We start from the raw sequence: 17,254 nt of genomic DNA on the forward strand, positions 1-17,254 counted from the left end.
ATATGGTTGCGGGTAAAGATTATACTTCTAAAGCGAGCACCTCATAAGCCCGCCAACCGGAGTCTCTCCATTCTGGGAGCGGTCGTGGGAAAAGCTGCCCGCCGAGAATTAGCGCCTCCTGGACAGCTCTAGCCCTAGACAGAGTCTGGGAACCTCTCACCTGTGTGCCCAGTCGTCGTCCTCTTCCAGGCAGAGGCTCGGCATACTTCCTTCTGATTGGACGCGATTGGCAGGGCCAGGGCGGGCATTAGAGGCCAACACTCTCGGGGATTGGCCTCCCTGAAGCCGCTGCGGCGTGAGGGCGGGCCCTTTTGCGAGTCCCCATCATTCATTGGCTCCCGGCGGTTTCCTTGGGGACGTGGCGCCGCCGCCGGCCCGACCCTTCTTCCGGCTGCGCTGGAGGCGGCTAGAGCCACTCTGGACTCAGCGAAGTGGGACTGAGGGATCAGCAGCCGCTGGACACGGTGAGTGGGCGCGAGCAAGAGCTGGGGGCCGGGGGTGGGGGCTGGGAGCGGAAGTGGGGCCCCCAGCCTGGGGAGGGCGGGGTCCCGGAGGACGCTGCCGGCCTGCGGGAAAAGCCGCCCCCAGGATGCTGGGGAGGGTCTGCTGGGCCTGAACACCAGAGCAGATGGACACCGAAGAGTCCGGAGCGGGGATGAGAGGTATGGCAGGCCCTTGCGGGTCTGTCTCGTGCTTGGTGTTGGAATCCTGAAACACAGCCAAGTCTTTCCATGTGGCAGATTTAGGAGATGCCTGGAACAAGAAGGCCAGCTTCTCAGGGCAGAAGGAAAAGGAGGTGACAAACGTTGAGACCATTGCAGGGAACCCATGGCTAGGTAAGACTGCACATCTTCTTCTTTGCAGGGGACTCCCTGGAAGATGGCAGGTAGGCTTTCGGGGCTTTGGGAGGTTTCAAGTGAGGTCTGAACTGCGCCTGGACTTTCGTCCTGGTCAGGTGTGTGCAAAGATGGTCAAAGTTGTTCTTCTAAGGCAGGTACAAGGATAGTTTCCAGCGCGTAACCCCGGCCCGTGGAGAGTGGGCTTGCTCATGTCTGAAAATTCGTAGGTTGCAATATTTAAAAAAATTTTCATCCGAGGGAGGCAAGGTACCCTTTGAGGAGGTTAAACAAAGAGCTGTCTTTTTTTTTTTTTTTTTTTTTTTTCTCCTTGAAAGCAGATAGGCGGAGAGGTCCTCTTAAATCAGTATAGAAAGTAACCTTCCGAGCTAAATGCACTTAGCATATATTGTGTTACTCTGAAGCTTTTAAAAAGCGATAGTGTGGATCAACTTGTCCCAATACAGGATAGGTGGAAAACGGAATACGTGGGAAAAGATGCAGAACGATAGATATGATATATTTGTGTAAAACCAAGGGAATGGAGATACACCCAGACACATTACCGTATATATCCTAGGTATTTGTGTCGGTGTACTCACGGCATGTCCCTGGGACAGTGCATAGAAAGTGGTAGCAATGATTGCCTCTAGGAGGTCGCGCAGTGGGCGAAAGATTGACTTTTCACTATCTTCTTTTGAGTTTTTTGTTTTTATCCTATGCATCTGTAACATATTAAAACATTTTTAAAAAATTATCTGTTGAATAACTTTTTGGACTATCCAGTAAGAAGGTTGTAGTTGCTCTGAACCTCTGGCCCTGTGAAGGTCTCCAGGAGACGGGTGAGCTGTCCATCCGCGTAAAATTCTTTGAGTTGTGCTCAAAACTGCATGCAGTGTTTGGAAAAAGAACTGATAGCCTTTTCTGAAATTTGAGACTAAAAGAAAATTTAGATTTCTGTTGGAAATAGATTTGTGCCTTTTTTAGGGTTTCAGTCCAATTTAAAAAGTTTCTAAGCACTCAGCCTTTCGCTTAACCAGTGTTTCTCTCATTTCAGGATTAGTTTTTCTTACCTCTGCCCAGCCTCCTGGTACTTCACTGTCCCCACAGTGAGCCCATTTCTCCGTCAGCGGGTGGCATTCTTGGGCATATTCTTCATATCCTGTCTCCTTTTACTTATGTTAATCACGGACTTTCGACATTGGGGTGCTTCGTTACCAAGAGATAGGCTATACGAAAGGTGAGTCAACTTAGATCACTTTGATCAGTTTTGCCACTAACGTCATAAACATTTTGATAAGCTGTTCAACACACTATTACCTTTGCCCCTTGTAGGGGATTTTGTTAGTAAAGTTCCATGCTGTTTATTACATAGGGAAGGTCATTGTATTTATTTTAAATAAGGAAAGAAACAACAAATAAGAACAAAGACAAAAACAAAGCACCATAAGACAATAAAAGTGGTACAGAATTTCAAAACAAGAAAAGGAAATTAAGAATGGTTGCTGTGTTATGTATCCTTATCATCAAATCTGTTGCCCCGACTACCAGATATAGGCATGTAAGATTGATCAAATAATTAAAACAATAATTCTTTTCCATAAAAAACTTTCTGTGAAAATTCTTTTCCTTGTCTTTTTTATTTTTTTATTTTTTTAATGTTTTTTTACCTTTCTGCCTCTTTATTTAGAAGGAACCCACTTTTTTTTCATAATTTTATTGATAAACAGCAATGAGACAGTTTCAGATCAAATCGGTAGGATGTCCTTTTTATTTTTTTAAATTATTTTAAATAGAGTATAAAAACCAAAAAACCACAGAAAAATAAAAATGAGATGAAAGGTATTCAACCATGGTTGTTATATTGCACACTGCTGTCACCAATGTCGTTGCTCAGATTACAGATACCAGTATATAAAATTGGTCAAAATAATAATTTAAGCATTAATTGTTACCTTTAAAATATGGGTAGAAGTTAGTAATTAGTAGTAGAATCATCTTAGCTATCCTGTGTATATACTACTGATTTTTTTCCCCTTCTTCCCCCCGCCCTTTTTCCCTCATTGTAATTGTTTACACGTAAGGAAGATCTTTTTTTTATAATTTATTTATTTATTTATTTATTTAGTGTGTGTGTGGCCAGTTCAGCCCAGCAGGGGGCGGGGCTGGCTGGCATGTGGTGCTGGGGATTGAACTGCGGTCTCTGCTTTTGCTTAGCTTAGCTTGTTCTAAGGAGGTGCTTTAGACCACTGAGCCATCTCACCAGCCCCGTAAGGAAGATCTTAAACCCATGTTGAATATTCTTTGTTGAGATAGGGCCTCACTATGAAATGCGGGCTGGCCTTTGAAGGCACTGTGTAGCCTACGCTGGCTTCAGACTGACTGTAATCCTCCTGGCTCGGCTGTCCAAGTGCTAGGATTGCATTGTGTGCCACCACACCTGGCTTTTTTTTTTTTTAAATCTTTTATTTATTGATTTGGTACAGGGTCTCACTACGAAGCTCAGACTCATAGTGACCCTCTTGTCTCAACCTCCCCATCGCTGGGATTATAGGTGTGTGCAACCATGCCCAGTCTTGGTGGCTGGCTCAGTATGCCCAGTGGCCAGGGGTGGGGCCAGCTCAGCTTGTGGTGCCAGGAATCAAATCCCCAGGCCCTGTGCTTGCCAGGCAGGTGCTTAGACCATTCACTATCTTCCCAGCCCTCACACCTGGCTTTTGAGTATATACTTTATAATTCCCTTTTGTTTCTTACTGGCTTACTAGAGGCAGTATTTTTTCTTTCAAGTGGCTTTTAGTATTCGTCTTCAATTTATTGCGGTCTACCATCTTCATGATGATATAAGAACTTAGCAGCAGTTGTCACTGGTAACACATCCTGCCACTCTGGGACACTGAGGCAGGAGGACTGCAAGTTTGCGCCTTACCATTTTCTACATGATTCATGGTTTTTGTCTAGAAGCAAACATTTGCTGAGAGCATGTTGTGCATGATACTGTGCTAAACACTGGGGTTACAAAAGGAGTAAGATGAGCCCTTGGACTCTTAGATAAATGAGTTTAAGGTTTTTAATTCAATTTGGAAGTTATTTTTTCCATTTATGTATTTGGTACAGGGTCTCACTACACAGCTCGGACTCCTAGTGATCCTTTTTTCAGCCTCACCAGTGCTGGGATTACAAGTGTGTGCACCACCATGCCTGGACTTTGTCACTGGCTCAGCGCACCCCAGGGCCAGGGCCAATGCAGCATGTGGACCGGGGATTGAACCATGGTCCCTGCACTTGCCCAAGCGGTGCTTAGTCCGCTGAGCTGTCTCGCTGGCCCTAAATTTGCAGTATCTTTCCTGTACTTCATACAGTTTTCTGTCCTCCCCCACTTCTCATTTGGGGACTGTAGCTACATTTATGTGATTGTTTCCCCCAGCCTCTGCTTTTCCTCCTGGTCTTTTTTTCTTTCATATATATATGATTCTAGATATTTAATGGTGTGCTTTCAAGTCCATTAATACTTTCTTAAAAAAAAAACAAACTTAAAAAATATCTATTTATTTGGTACAGAGTCTCGCTACACAGCTTGGACTTGTAGTGATCCTCCTGTCTCAGCCTCCCCCTCCCCAGCACTGAGATTACAGGCATGCACCACCACACCCCATGCAACTAGATCTAGTATGTACTTGTTAACTCAACTGGAACAAGTTGTCAGAGAGCTTAGGAACACAGAGATTGTTCCACTGTGACAATATTTGTTTGAGCAGCCGTGTAGACGAGAACTCGTTGTTTAAGAAAGGCTTTGGCAGCCTTAGGAGCCTTTCAGGTAGCAAGTATTTGCCACCTAACATTGCCGCGAGCTTGCTGTATGCATGGCGCTATATTGGGCACTGGGTACAAAGATGAGCAAAACGTGGCTCCGGAACTCAAAGTCCGTCCTGTAGGAAGGGAGGCAGACTTGAAGGAATGATTAGTTCCTAGTTACGTAACAGCTTATGTGTAGCCGGGTAGCGTTAGGAGCAAAGAATCAGGAGCAGAGTGCTGACTCAGAACACAATCAGAAGAGGCCCGTGAGTAATAACTAAATTTGACATTGCTCACTTCATGTCCTAAAAAGTTCATGTGCTTTACTGATTAAAAAGCTCTCACGTAAAACTTTCTTGCTTCTCTTTTACTTGCAGTGTAATTAGCTTGGTTCTTCCTAATCTTAGAACACAGCAGATAACAGTGGATTAGAACAGTAGAAAGCAAATGAGGGGAGATCAGTATGAAGGCACACAGACGACAATAATCGGTAATACCTGGCATCCTGACAGTGGGTCAAGGGAAAGGGAGGTATTCAAAATAGACTTTGTGAGGCTGGGGAGATGGCTCAGTAGAATAAGCACTTGCCTGGCAAGCACAAGGGCCTGAGTTCAATCCCTGGTTCTGAAAAAAAAAAGACTTTCTACAGGTAATTTCTGTAATGGTAAACAGGTCTACATATTTTATTAAAACTTTTATTAGAGTAATAATTTGAATTGATTTTTAGTCATTATCAATCTAAATCATTTGAGCCCCTTTAACAAGTACTGTAGAAATAGTAGGGCTTATTCTCTCTCTCTCTTTTTTTTTTTTTTTTGTGGAACCAGGGATTGAACTCAGGCCCTCGCGCTTGCCAGGGAAGCGCTTATTCCACTGAGCCATCTCCCCGGCCCCAAGTAGGGCTTCTTCTCCCGGGGATTGTAACACGCAGCCTGGGTTGAAAACTGTTGCTATAAGGTTCGTCTGTATTTACTTGGGGGAGGCAGTGTAGCTCTATCAGGGAGAGAAGATTGCGTTTTGGTCCTGATCATTTGCAGTTGGGTGACCTTAGCCAACTCCTTTCTGTCCTGAAACTTCCTTTATGTATTTGTTGTTTGAATTTTAAGTAAAGCCCCTGGACAACTTGGCGCGTTGACTAATCAAGTATGACCTGTGGAGTAGTATTTGAAATAATGTTGATTTTCTTATTCTTTAACTCTTTTCTCTGCCCTAAAAGTGTACATTAAAGGTAATAGGCAGCATAATCTCAATGTAAAATTTTGCTTCCATAATTTATTTTTTGTGGCAACTGCTACTCCTTAAGCACTGGTGAGCACTAACTGATAAAAAAAATTATAACTGGGAATTGATGGAAATATTTATCACCTTAGTTTAGCAGGTTATAAAAATATAAACAAGTGCTACTACTTTTGATTGTTATACTACGTGCATAGGTAATATAGCCTTTTTTTCCTATTTAAATGGTTTCCAAGTCACATGATGAAATTTTTATCAGTATTTTGTGGTGTTCTACAGAGTGTTCTTTGCTCCGGGAACACCCAGGCATCTTCACGGCAGCGAATTTGGATCCTTTGATCCAGGAAAATGTGCCTGGAGGAACCTTGCATTCATTCTTCTGTGGTCTTGATAAATAAAGCATTCTTCCACTAGAAATGGTACTCTGTCTTGGATGCTGCATTCTTTTCAGCTTGTTCTGTTTCTGGCCTTGCTCTGTTCACCTTGCCTTAGACAGCCTGGTGTCCCCTGCTCCCGGTGGTCACCACGCTGATGCCAGACTTGTTGTACACACCTGATGGGCATAGCACACCGCAGTCCAGAACCTGGGGGCGCGGTGCTTCTCCCAGCTCAGCCTCCCCATAAGCTGAGGCTGCGGCTGTGCACCACCGTGCCCAGCTATTTTTCTGCCAATCCACTTTTTTTTTTTTTTTTCTTTTGGTGGAACCGGGGATTGAACTCAGATCCTTGCATTTGCCAGCCAAGCGCTTATCCTGCTGAGCCATCTCCCCGGCCGCCCAGCTATTTTTTAGTATGTATGGTGTAGTTACTGTTTCAGAACATTCCAGTTGAATGTGGTATAGTGAAGACATTGTCTCCTTTTTTATTAGTATACATTTGTGATACATAATAATTATATTAATTTTGGGAAATTAGTACATATACTTATTGAATCTTGACCACTTTTATTCCTCCTCCAATCCCGTCCCTCCTCCCCCAGTTCTTTCTTTTTTTTTTTGGTGGAACCGGGGATTGAATTTAGGTCCTTGTGCTTGCCAGGGAGGCAATTATTCTACTGAGCCATCTCCCCAGTCCCCTCCGTCCCCAGTTCTCTTTGCTCTTTATCTGTGTTTTGCGTTTCTCGTAGGAGCCATGTAATATTTAACCTTCAGTGTTTGATTTATTTTAACTTAACATTATGGTCTCAGGACTCATCTATTTTCCTATCAGTGACTCAAATTTATCTTCCTTGATGGCTGAGTAGTTCTCCACTGTATGTAGACCACATTTTCTGTATTCTTTTGTCTGTTGGTGGATCCATAGACACTTGCATGAGTTAGATGTTGTGAATTGTTCCACTGTAAATGTGTGCATTTTAACTCTTTCAGGAATATACTTAGAAGAGGTAGAGCTGCATCTAATACAAATTTCTATTTTTCCTTTTTAAGGAATCTCCATACTGATTTCTATAGTGGTTGCAGTAGTTTACATTCTCACTAACAGTGGTTCCTTTCCCCCCACAACCTTGCAATTCTAAACATTTCTAGGATTTGTATCAAATTAGAAGAGACTCAGAATAGCCAAAGCAATCCTGAGCAACAAAAGCAAAGCAGGAAGCATTACAACCTCAGATTTCAAGTTCTACCTTAGAGTTACAGTAAAAACAAAACAAAACAAAACAAAACGGCACACTACTGGCATAAAAACAGACATGTGAGGCATGGTAGCAAACACCTGTAATCCCAGCACTTGGGAGGCTGAGGCAAGAGGATTGCTGTGATTTTGAGGCCAGTCTGGGTTACACAGTGAATTTAAGACTAGCCTGAACTACATAGTGGGACCCTGTCTCAAAGAACCAAAATCAATAAATAGTTTAAGAAAACCCCACAATGACCATTAGAATAGAACAGAGGATGTAAAGCAACCCTTAACACCTTCATCCATGTGATATTTGACAAAGGGGCCAGCAACATGCTGGAGAAAGGATAGCTTCTTTATCAAATGGTGCTGGGAAGACTGGTTATTCATCTAGATTCATGTCTCAGTAGCAAAATCAAGCCAAAAATGGTTTAGATACTCTAGATATAAAGACAAACATTGACTCTGCTTGAAGAAAAAAATGGATAAAATGCTCAAAGAAATTTTAATTCAAAATCTTCAGGCATTGATGAAATTCAACATGTCACTTTTTGTATGAGATGACCCAAGACTTTAAAGCCTGTGTGTGGATTTTCTCATTAGTCTCAAAACCTGGAGTTGTACTTTTTCTTTGTTGTGAACACATATTTCTTCTAGAAGGAAAAAGCAAAAGGTGGGCATCAGGAGTAGAATTTAGGAAAAGATACTTTTAGAGAGTGTATGGTCTCTGCAGAAATAGAATCTGAAGCACCCCCTTTAAAGTAGATTTTATCTGTGTCAGCTTTAGATAGGCAACTCATCTGTGTGGAAGTGCAGAGTTCCCTGTATCCCCACCCCAGCACATGTGTCCTGTGTTTTTAAGAATTGATGTTTCTTGATTCTTTTTTTTTGGCGGAACCAGTGATTGAACTCAGGCCCTTGCACTTGCCAGGCAAGCACTTACTCTACTGAGCTATCCTCCCAGGCCCTAATTAGCTATTCTTATTTTGAAAATCTGTAACATATGTATTGTTGTATGTTACCCTCTTTCTGTCTTTGTTTCTGCTGTTTATTTGTGCTTTTGTTTTTACTCTTCAAAATAAAATTAACCAAAAAAAAAAAAAAAAAGAACTCATATTAGATGTGTAGCATGTGGCATATAAGATATGCTCTGAGAATTTATTCAGACTTAATATATTAATTTATTCATTCATCTGCTCACATAATCAACAGACATTAAGTGGCAACAGTATCTGTGGCATCCAATAGGGTTAAGTACTGCCCACTAACAGTTATTTAGACTGAAATTAAAAGGAAACGAAAAATTAGTTCTTCACTTGCACTGGGCAGATTTTAAGTGCTCAAGGGCCACATGTGTCTAGTGGCTCCTCTTGGACAGCGCAGATACGGGATATTCCTAATGCCAGAGTTATATTGCATAGTGGTGAGTCTGCTATGTTTCAAGCAATGTCTTAGGTACTGCACACATTGTTAATTTTTAATTTTTTTTTTTTTTTTTGGTGGAACCGGGGATTGAACTCAGATCCTTGCATTTGCCAGTCAAGCGCTTATCCTACTGAGCCATCTCCCCGGCAATTTTTAATGTAAAGGGTACTTTTAGGGTGTATACTTGAATTTTATAAGACAAATGGGAAAATGTTTTTACCTTAGTGCTCTATATTTTGTACATTTTTTAACTTAATATTTAATATTGTTCACTTTTCAGAATCCTTGCTACTGTCTTCATGAGAGGGTAAAATTTTGTGTGGCTGAATTATTGTCATGAAGAATGTCTTTTATAGGTTTTGAATGTAGTGCCTGTGTTCCTTTGCTGTCTGGGAATAACTGTGGGAGGTTTTGTGTCAGGGATGGGCTTGTATGGGCTTTCCTTTGGAGTTTCAGTTTGATAAAGCAAATAAAAAGAAGCATTATTTATAGTTAGAATAAAAAAAGGCAAAGTTTAGGGTATTGGGTTGTTAAGTAGAGCAGTTCAGAGACTTTTTTCTGGTGAAATTGAAGGTATCATCTCTTATTCATTTACTTGACCTTCATGGTATTTACAGTCTTTATAAGCAAGACTCTTTAACTCTTGACTACTCTGCTAATCTTACTAGAAGTAAGAAATAACCAACGACACAATATTACTGTCATCATTTATGCAGAGCAGCTTTAACTCTAATGTCATTATACTTGGTTCTGAGTTGTGAAGATCATTAAAGAGTATGAAGACACCCAGCAAAGAGCGGGGGGCTATTTTCATTGACTTTGTGAGTCCTGTTTGGCCTCTAAAAGTGGTATTGTTAGTGTTAATTTTGTAAGCTAAGCAGTGTTTTGCTTAGTTACAGCTGCAGTGCTATTAATGTTTTCAAGATAATGGCCATGAAAAGCCGTGGTCTTCCTGTTCTACCTGGGATGATGTTTTATTTGTGGGTAATTTTCTTTTCAGACTAGGAGGAAATCTCAAGAGACAGGATGGTGTGTATGTGAGTGTGTGAATCCAGTCTCTCTTGGGAAGGTACATGAAAGGGATTCCAAAGCTTTTGGAGCTATTCTCTTGGACTCCAGGACCTCTTTAGAGATTGGCTTAGTGTGGCATAGCAAAGCAGAAGCGTCTTCTAATGGAAGTAATTAACCAGAAGCTCCAAGGTCAGGACTGCACGTTGTAAGTGACAAAGTCCAGGAAAGGTTTGGTGAGTCGTGTTGGAAGCCAAGAGAGAAGTGTAGCATGCAAGGATAAGAAAGGTCATAATTCTTGAAAAAGGCGATTCCGTGGCTTCCCAGAGAGAAAAAGCTGTTCTTTAGTTTCTCATCAGTATGGAGAATAAGACAAATGGAGACTTCCTGCCGCCTGCAGTGACTGATCAAAATTCATCTGGGAAGCATGACGTAAATGCCACCTGGTCCTTTGTGTTTGCCTTGTGATCTAATGTCAGCTGACATTTTTCACCATTTTATATGTAGACTTCCAAGGGAAAAGAAGGCAAAGTTGAGTTGTACCAAAATTAGAGCTCTAAGGTTGCTTATGGTGCAAGAATCAGAAAGGATAACAGGGTACTACTCGGGAGAGCCAGTGAAACTTTCTATGAGTCCAGTTGACTTCGAATATAGCTATACAAAAATAAGGAACCATTATTAACAAACCAGCAGCTCCACGTTGTGAGCTCTGTGACCAAACCATTTAGAGATACGTGAGGGACATTCAGAGGAACACTGTGACAATATTGGTATGAGGCACCTGTTCTAAGACACCAGTGCTCTCTAAATGGAGAGGTGGAACAAGCAAATGTGAAAGAAATCTTGGGGGCTTATATTGAAATATAAACAACTTACTCCAAAGGAATAGTGACGCTTTACGTTTTAGAAAAGAAGCCTTTTCGAAGCCTTTTCAAATCCTGTGGCTATTCTACATGTGAGAGTGGTTGAGTAGAGCTCCATTTTTGTGGATACCATAAGGGCCAGCATGGTTGTATGAAGCTTCTTAGTAACTAGGAAGCCATGCAGAGGCGACCAGAAAGAAAAGGAATAGGTCAAAAAGTCGGATGAATGTCAGAAAGAGAAAGTTGCATTAAAACAGTAGGTCTCAGAGTGTTTGCAGACCGTTGGGAGGTGTCTGATCAGTTTCAGGAGTCTATGAGGCCAGAACTGTTTTCTTAACAACACTTAAGGATTATCTTTTTTTTTTTTTTGTGGTTAAAAAAAAAAGAAACATGACATTTACTGTCTTAACCCGCAGTACAGTTCAGTAGCGTTAAGTGTATTTACACTGTAATATTCAGTGAGTGGTAGGAAGGATGGGATCTAGAATCTTGTCAAAGAGATGTAGAAAGGGGTGATTTTCACAGAAGTGAACAGGGAAAGGTTTGTGAAGCGTGTGAAGAAGAGTCTGTGGTGGGAAATGAAAAGCCCTCTCTGAGCTTGCTTGTTTTCATTTATTTAAATCTGTCAGTATTTGCAGAACTCTGTAGCTTGCACACAGACTTCCTCAGAGTTCTTGTGACAGCAGTGAGCTGTTAGGAGCTGATTGGTGGATCCTGAGCCCATGGCAGCCCAGTAATTTGATTAGAGTGGGCGGGTACACGGGGAAGCAGAATCTTGAGGAATGTGAACTTTTCTAGTGTGTCCCAGAGTTTTACCACCTACTTAATTAACTTGCTTCTATTTCAGACCCATAAAAATATTTTTTCTGAAAAAGAAAACTGAGGAAGTCTGTGTGCAAGCTACAGAATTCTCGCAAATACTGACAGATTTAAATAAATAAAAACGGGCAAGCTCAGAGAGGGCTTTTCATTTCCCACCACGTATTTCCATTAACTTGCTTCTATTTTAGACCCAGGAAATTTTTTTCTCTCTGCTCCTACCTTCTGCCATAATTTGTGGTCTTGTGTTGAAGGATAAATGTATGTTGTTTTTTGTTTTTTAAAAAATGCATTTACATTGTAAAGTAGGCTAGGTATTTGGTTCTACTTTTTGATTTCAGAACTACTTCTGAATGCTCTTTTCATTAAGCTCTCTTTTCTGTCTAAAGCAAGAAACTCAGTAGTCTGCATAGCAGTGTGAAATCAAGAGTAAACAGGCTAGATTGGTTTGAGGGGTGTGGGCTATAGTTTAGTGTTCTGATTGGATATGGATTTACAAGAAGCTAATAGTATCTACATTTTAAGTTCTACTTGCATGGGCTCCTTTTGTATTGTAAGTTGTCTTGTCCTTCTTTCCTTCCTTTCTATTTCTTTATTATTTTTTTCTTTTTTTTAAAGAAGCCTACCAGATTGTATTAATTTCAGGCTTCGTAGTCAGGTTCTTAAGTCTTCCTTGTAAGGGTCTGGGACATCTAGGAGTTAACTCTAAAGAAAATGATGGATGAATATAGTAGACCTGAGAAAGGGAATTTAGGTCTGGTGGGATAGCTCAGTGGGCTAAGCGCCTGCCTGGCTAGCACAAAGACACGGATTTGATCCCCGTTACTGCATACTGATCCTGGGTGCCACATACTGTGCTGGCCCCAAGACAGGGCATGGTGGTGCACATCTGTAATCCCAGCACAGGGGAGGCTGAGACAGGAGGGTCACTATGAGTCTGAGCTGTGTAGTGAGACCCTGTACCAAATAAATGAATTTTTAAAAACAGGGAATTTAACTATAATATTTGAAAAAAAATTCACAGCATACCTATCGGAGGATTTATCCAGACAATTATGATCTCATTCTGTAGTACTAGTTATTCAGATCTTAAGGAATTTAGAAGGTAAAGTTATAGCCTTTATACCATGCAGTTAGGTGTTTTTGATTCTGACAAGTTTTAATATTAAAATCTTGATGCTCAGAAGCATTTTACCAGCTCTTAGCCCACTTTCTTTCTAGAAACAGGACATGAGCATGTCCTGTTTGCTTTCCTAATATTTGCCTTTGCAGTAGTGACAGCACGGAACTACTTAATCCCCTGACAGTAATGAAAGGCTTATGAACCAATGAGGTAAATGGTGATGCCTTTTACGGACCTGCCTTGATTTCTCGTTTTTGCCTGATTTAGGTATTTGGCTCGGGTAGGGGAGCTTGAAGCTACTGACACTGAAGACCCAAATCTGAATTACGGACTTGTGATAGACTGTGGTAGCAGTGGCTCCAGGATTTTTGTTTACTTCTGGCCAAGACATAATGGGAACCCCCATGACTTGCTGGACATCAAACAGATGAGAGACCGCAACAGCCAACCTGTGGTTAAGAAAATCAAGCCAGGTACTAATCAGGATATATAGCATTTTGTCATTAATCTCCTTTGAGAGAGGAGAGAAGAAGAAGGGGAGGAAGAAAGCTACCCTTTTCTCTGTGGGAGTCTGGTGGGAGGATGTGTTAGCGTTCACTTTGCTGGAACAAAACATCTAAAACCGACAACGCGAGGCAGATGAAGGCCATTTTGGTTTATAGTTTTGGTGGGTCCAGTCTGTGTCAGTTGGCTCCAAGGCACCAACAGCATGGCAGAGCAGCGTGGTGGAGAAAGGCAGCATGCTGCATGATGGCCAGGAGCAGAGGGAGAGGGAACAGCTAGGACTGAGCGTATCCCCTTCCAGTTCATGCCCCCAGTGAGCCACCCCTGGCCAGGCCCAAATGTAAGAATTTGGGGCCATTTCAGGTGTGACCCATAGCAGAGCGGTACTGCATTCATTGTCTCCCATGCCTCTCAGATAAATCAACCTATCGGACCTCAGGTAGAACGTCAGTTTTCTGAATTTGTACTTGGCTTTTTAAAGAAAGTATTTTACTTTTCTTAAGGGATCTCTGCGATGGCAGACACTCCAGAACATGCCAGCGATTACCTTCGTCCTCTGCTCAGCTTTGCTGCTGCTCACGTCCCTGTGAAGAAGCACAAAGAGACGCCCCTGTACATCCTCTGCACCGCAGGCATGAGGCTTCTTCCCGAGAGGTGCCATGCAGGGTCTGGGAGTCAGGAAAGTGGGTGTACAGGGCTTGAAAGACTTGATTCTGTGCATCACCCTCGGGTTCCCTAGTCTTCACATAGATGTGGGTGCACCGGACAGAGCTCACAGTAGAAAGAAAAACTTCTTTCGCAGGAAGCAAGCAAGAGCCACCCTTGTCCCTAGTTGTTTCATAGTCAGTTTTTTTTTTTTTTTTTTAGTGTATTTGGTACAGGGTCTCACTACCCAGATCGGACTAGTAGTGATCCTCCTGTTTTCAGCCTCCCCACTGTTGGGATTATAGGCATGCACCTCCATGCCCAGTCTCAGTGGTGGTTCAGGGTGCCTGAGGGGTGGTCTGGCATGGCATATAGTACTGGGGATCAAACCCCAGTCCTAGCGCTTGCGTAAGCAGATGCTTAGTCCACTGAGCTGTCTCGCTGGCCCTTGTTTCATAGTGAGTTGATCATACCTTTACATCATTTACTTCTTAGGTTGTAGTAATTCCTTTTTTTTTTTTCTTTTGTATTTTAGGGAAGGGTCTACAGGGTGTTCAGGGTCTCACCACTAGATTGGACTTGTAGCAATCTGCCTGTTTAGAGCCTCCCAAGTGCTGGGATTACAGGCGTGTGCCATCATGTTCAGTGTCCAGTCTCAATTGCCATTTCAGCACTCCCTAGGGGCGAGGCCAGCACAGCAGGCCCTAGGATCAAACCCCCGGCCCCTGCGCCTGCTGGCAGCCCCTTTAATCTGCTAAGCTTGTTGGCCGGCCCAAGTAATTCCTAAGTTTGGGTTGAGTTTTGGGAGTGATGGTCATTGTATTTGAATTATGGAACACACAGAGGGAGGACACGCTTACAGAGGGTGATGAGAAGCCCACCTGAGGATCGGATGCCTGTGGGGGCTCTCAGGAGAGCTTGCTCAGCAGTGCTGCTTTTTCTGTAACACTCTGGGTCGGGGGATGACCCGTGGGGACTGCCTGCTGGTGCTCCAGAAGGCTCAGTCTTCATTGCTTAAGACCAGTTTTCTCAGCCCCAGCCAGTCACATCTTTTCCATTCAACTACACCAGTTCAGCCTGACGTCTTGCCCACCACTTCTCTTTCCTACATGAGAAAAAGGGAAGGAGGAAATTGAGAAAGAAGAAGAGGAGGTTATATTTAGGTCAGGGCACTCCTTGTTTGTGAGTTTCCCCTTTAACACCTAAATCCCCCTGCCTTTAATTATGGCATGGGGTGGGAATGAACTCCCTGAATTTCGTTTTTCTGTGTTTTTTTATGTAAAGTGGTAGGAACATTTAACATGAGTTCAGTCCTCTTACCACATGTTCAAGTGTACGATACAGTTAGCTCTGTGTGCAGCGCTCTGCAGCGTGTGTTGTGGCCACCTTATAATGCTCAGCTGAGCCTTTATGCCCGTTATTCCTCTTAGTGTAATGTCCATTTTGTTATATATTGCAGTTTCCTGCTTTTTGGTACTAAATAGTATTCCATTATATATATATACAGGACCACACTTGCTATGAACAGTTAGGTGTTGCCACATCTTGGTGAATGTAAATGATGCTGCCCTGGATGCGAGAGTGCTAACATATCTTTCAGATCCCAATTTTAACTGTTTGGAATAATCGCTTAGAATAATCATGGCAATTCTATTTTTAATTTTATTTCTTTGTGTTAGGGATTAACTCCAGAGCCTTGCATATGCTAAGCAGATACTCTACAATTGAACTACATTCCCAGACCTGTTTATTTATTTATTTTTGGTGGAACCAGGGATTGAACTCAGACCCTTGCTTATTCTACTGAGCCATTTCCCTGGCCCTTCTCAGACCTGTTAAACTCCATTTAAACAGTTTTTGAGGAATCTCTGTATTGTTTTTCATGGCTGCCATGCTGTATTACATTCCTACCAACAATATGCAGAGGTTCCAAGTGCTCCACACTCTTGACAACATTTGTCTTTTGTTTTTCAATGATGGACTTCTTGATAGGTGTGAGGTATCTGACTGTGGCGTTGATTTGCATGTCCCGATAAGTTGTGACCTTAAGCAGTTTCCCATGTGCTGTACTCACTGGCTGTTTGTCTTTGGAGAAATGGCAAATGTCAAGTCATTTTATTTTGTTATTTATTTATTTATTTTATGGTGGTACCAGGGATCGAACTCAGGACCTTGCGCTAGCCAGGCAAGCACTTATTCCACTGAGCTATCTGTCAAGTCATTTTAAAATGAGGTTCTTTGGATTGTTTTTGCTATTGAGTTGTAAGAATTTCTTTCATATCTTGAAGAGTAGCCCCTAATCAATGTGGTTAGCAAGTATTTCCTTCCATCTGTAGCATGCTTTTTGACTCTGTTAATTGTTGCTTTGGCTGCGCAGAAGAGTGTCATAATAATGAGGCCATTGTCCATCTTAATTTAAGAGGTCAGCCTCCAGGAGTGTTCATAATGTCCTAGGCATTTCTTTCTTTCTTTGTTTCTTTTTCTTTTGGTCTTTTTGAGACAGGATCTTGCTATACAGTTCAGCTTGGGCTTGAGTTCACTTTGAAGCCCAAACTAGTCTCCAACTTGCAATGATCCTCCTGCCTCAGCTTCCCCAGTGCTGGGATTATAGGTGTATGCCACCACACCTGGCCAGACATTTTTTATCCTTTTTTTTTTTTTTTTTCAGTTCTGGGGATTGAACTCAGGACCCTGCACTTGCCAGGCAGGTGCTTATTCTTCTGAGCTATCTCCCCAGCCCAGGCCAGGCATTTTTTATTAGCTTAAATATTTTCCACTGATGAATAGCAACAGAATAGATGGCTGTGGTGGTACATGCCTAGAGTTTCAGCACTCTAGGAGGCTGAGGCAGAAGGATTGCCAAGTGCAAACCTGGTTTAGGCAACTGTGTGACTTATCAAGACTGTCTCAAAATAGAAAATAAAAAGAGTTGGCCTTTTCAGCTGTGAGTGCAAAGGCCCAGAGCTCAATCCCTGGTGTTGCCTAAGTAAATAAATAAGGGAAAGATAAAGAAAGCAACTCTCAGCAACAACAAAACCCTGGCTTCATGCTTTCTGCCACACACGCCAGACAATATAACACGTATCAACACTTCTCTCAGTGGAATTCTTTTCTCCTGTTTAGACTCACACAGCTCATATTTTATTGTCTGCTTTACTGCTGAGAAGCACATTATTTTTATAACCATGTATCAACATGATAGGCCTTCTAGTTCCTTGTTAATTTCCTTATATGTCTTGTTCTTTAAATTTTTTCCTTTCGTATTTACTTATTTTTAAAACCAAGCTTAAGGGCTGGTGAGATGGCTCAGTGGTCTAAAGCACCTACTTAGAACAAGCTTAGCAAAGCACAGGGACCGCGGTTCAATCCCCCAGCACCACATGCCA

The 17,254-nt window shown here is 42.2% G+C and overlaps 1 protein-coding gene across 3 annotated transcripts in view; it reads left to right on the forward strand.

The window, feature by feature from the left end:
- The first annotated feature begins 373 nt into the window (after window positions 1–373).
- Entpd7 (ectonucleoside triphosphate diphosphohydrolase 7) overlaps window positions 374–17,254 on the forward strand; it is a 54,622-nt gene continuing 37,741 nt past the window's right edge. For all 3 annotated transcript variants that reach the window (XM_023708999.1, XM_004625540.2, XM_023709000.1), the window contains exons 1-5: window positions 374–464; window positions 741–836; window positions 1,894–2,076; window positions 12,987–13,192; window positions 13,727–13,877. In XM_023708999.1, coding sequence (XP_023564767.1) covers window positions 829–836; window positions 1,894–2,076; window positions 12,987–13,192; window positions 13,727–13,877 — 548 coding nt within the window. In that variant the 5' untranslated portion in view covers window positions 374–464; window positions 741–828. The remainder of the gene's footprint in view (window positions 465–740; window positions 837–1,893; window positions 2,077–12,986; window positions 13,193–13,726; window positions 13,878–17,254) is intronic.

Source organism: Octodon degus, unplaced genomic scaffold (assembly GCF_000260255.1).
Source record: "Octodon degus isolate 3935 unplaced genomic scaffold, OctDeg1.0 scaffold00010, whole genome shotgun sequence".
NCBI classification, from domain to species: Eukaryota; Metazoa; Chordata; class Mammalia; order Rodentia; family Octodontidae; genus Octodon; species Octodon degus.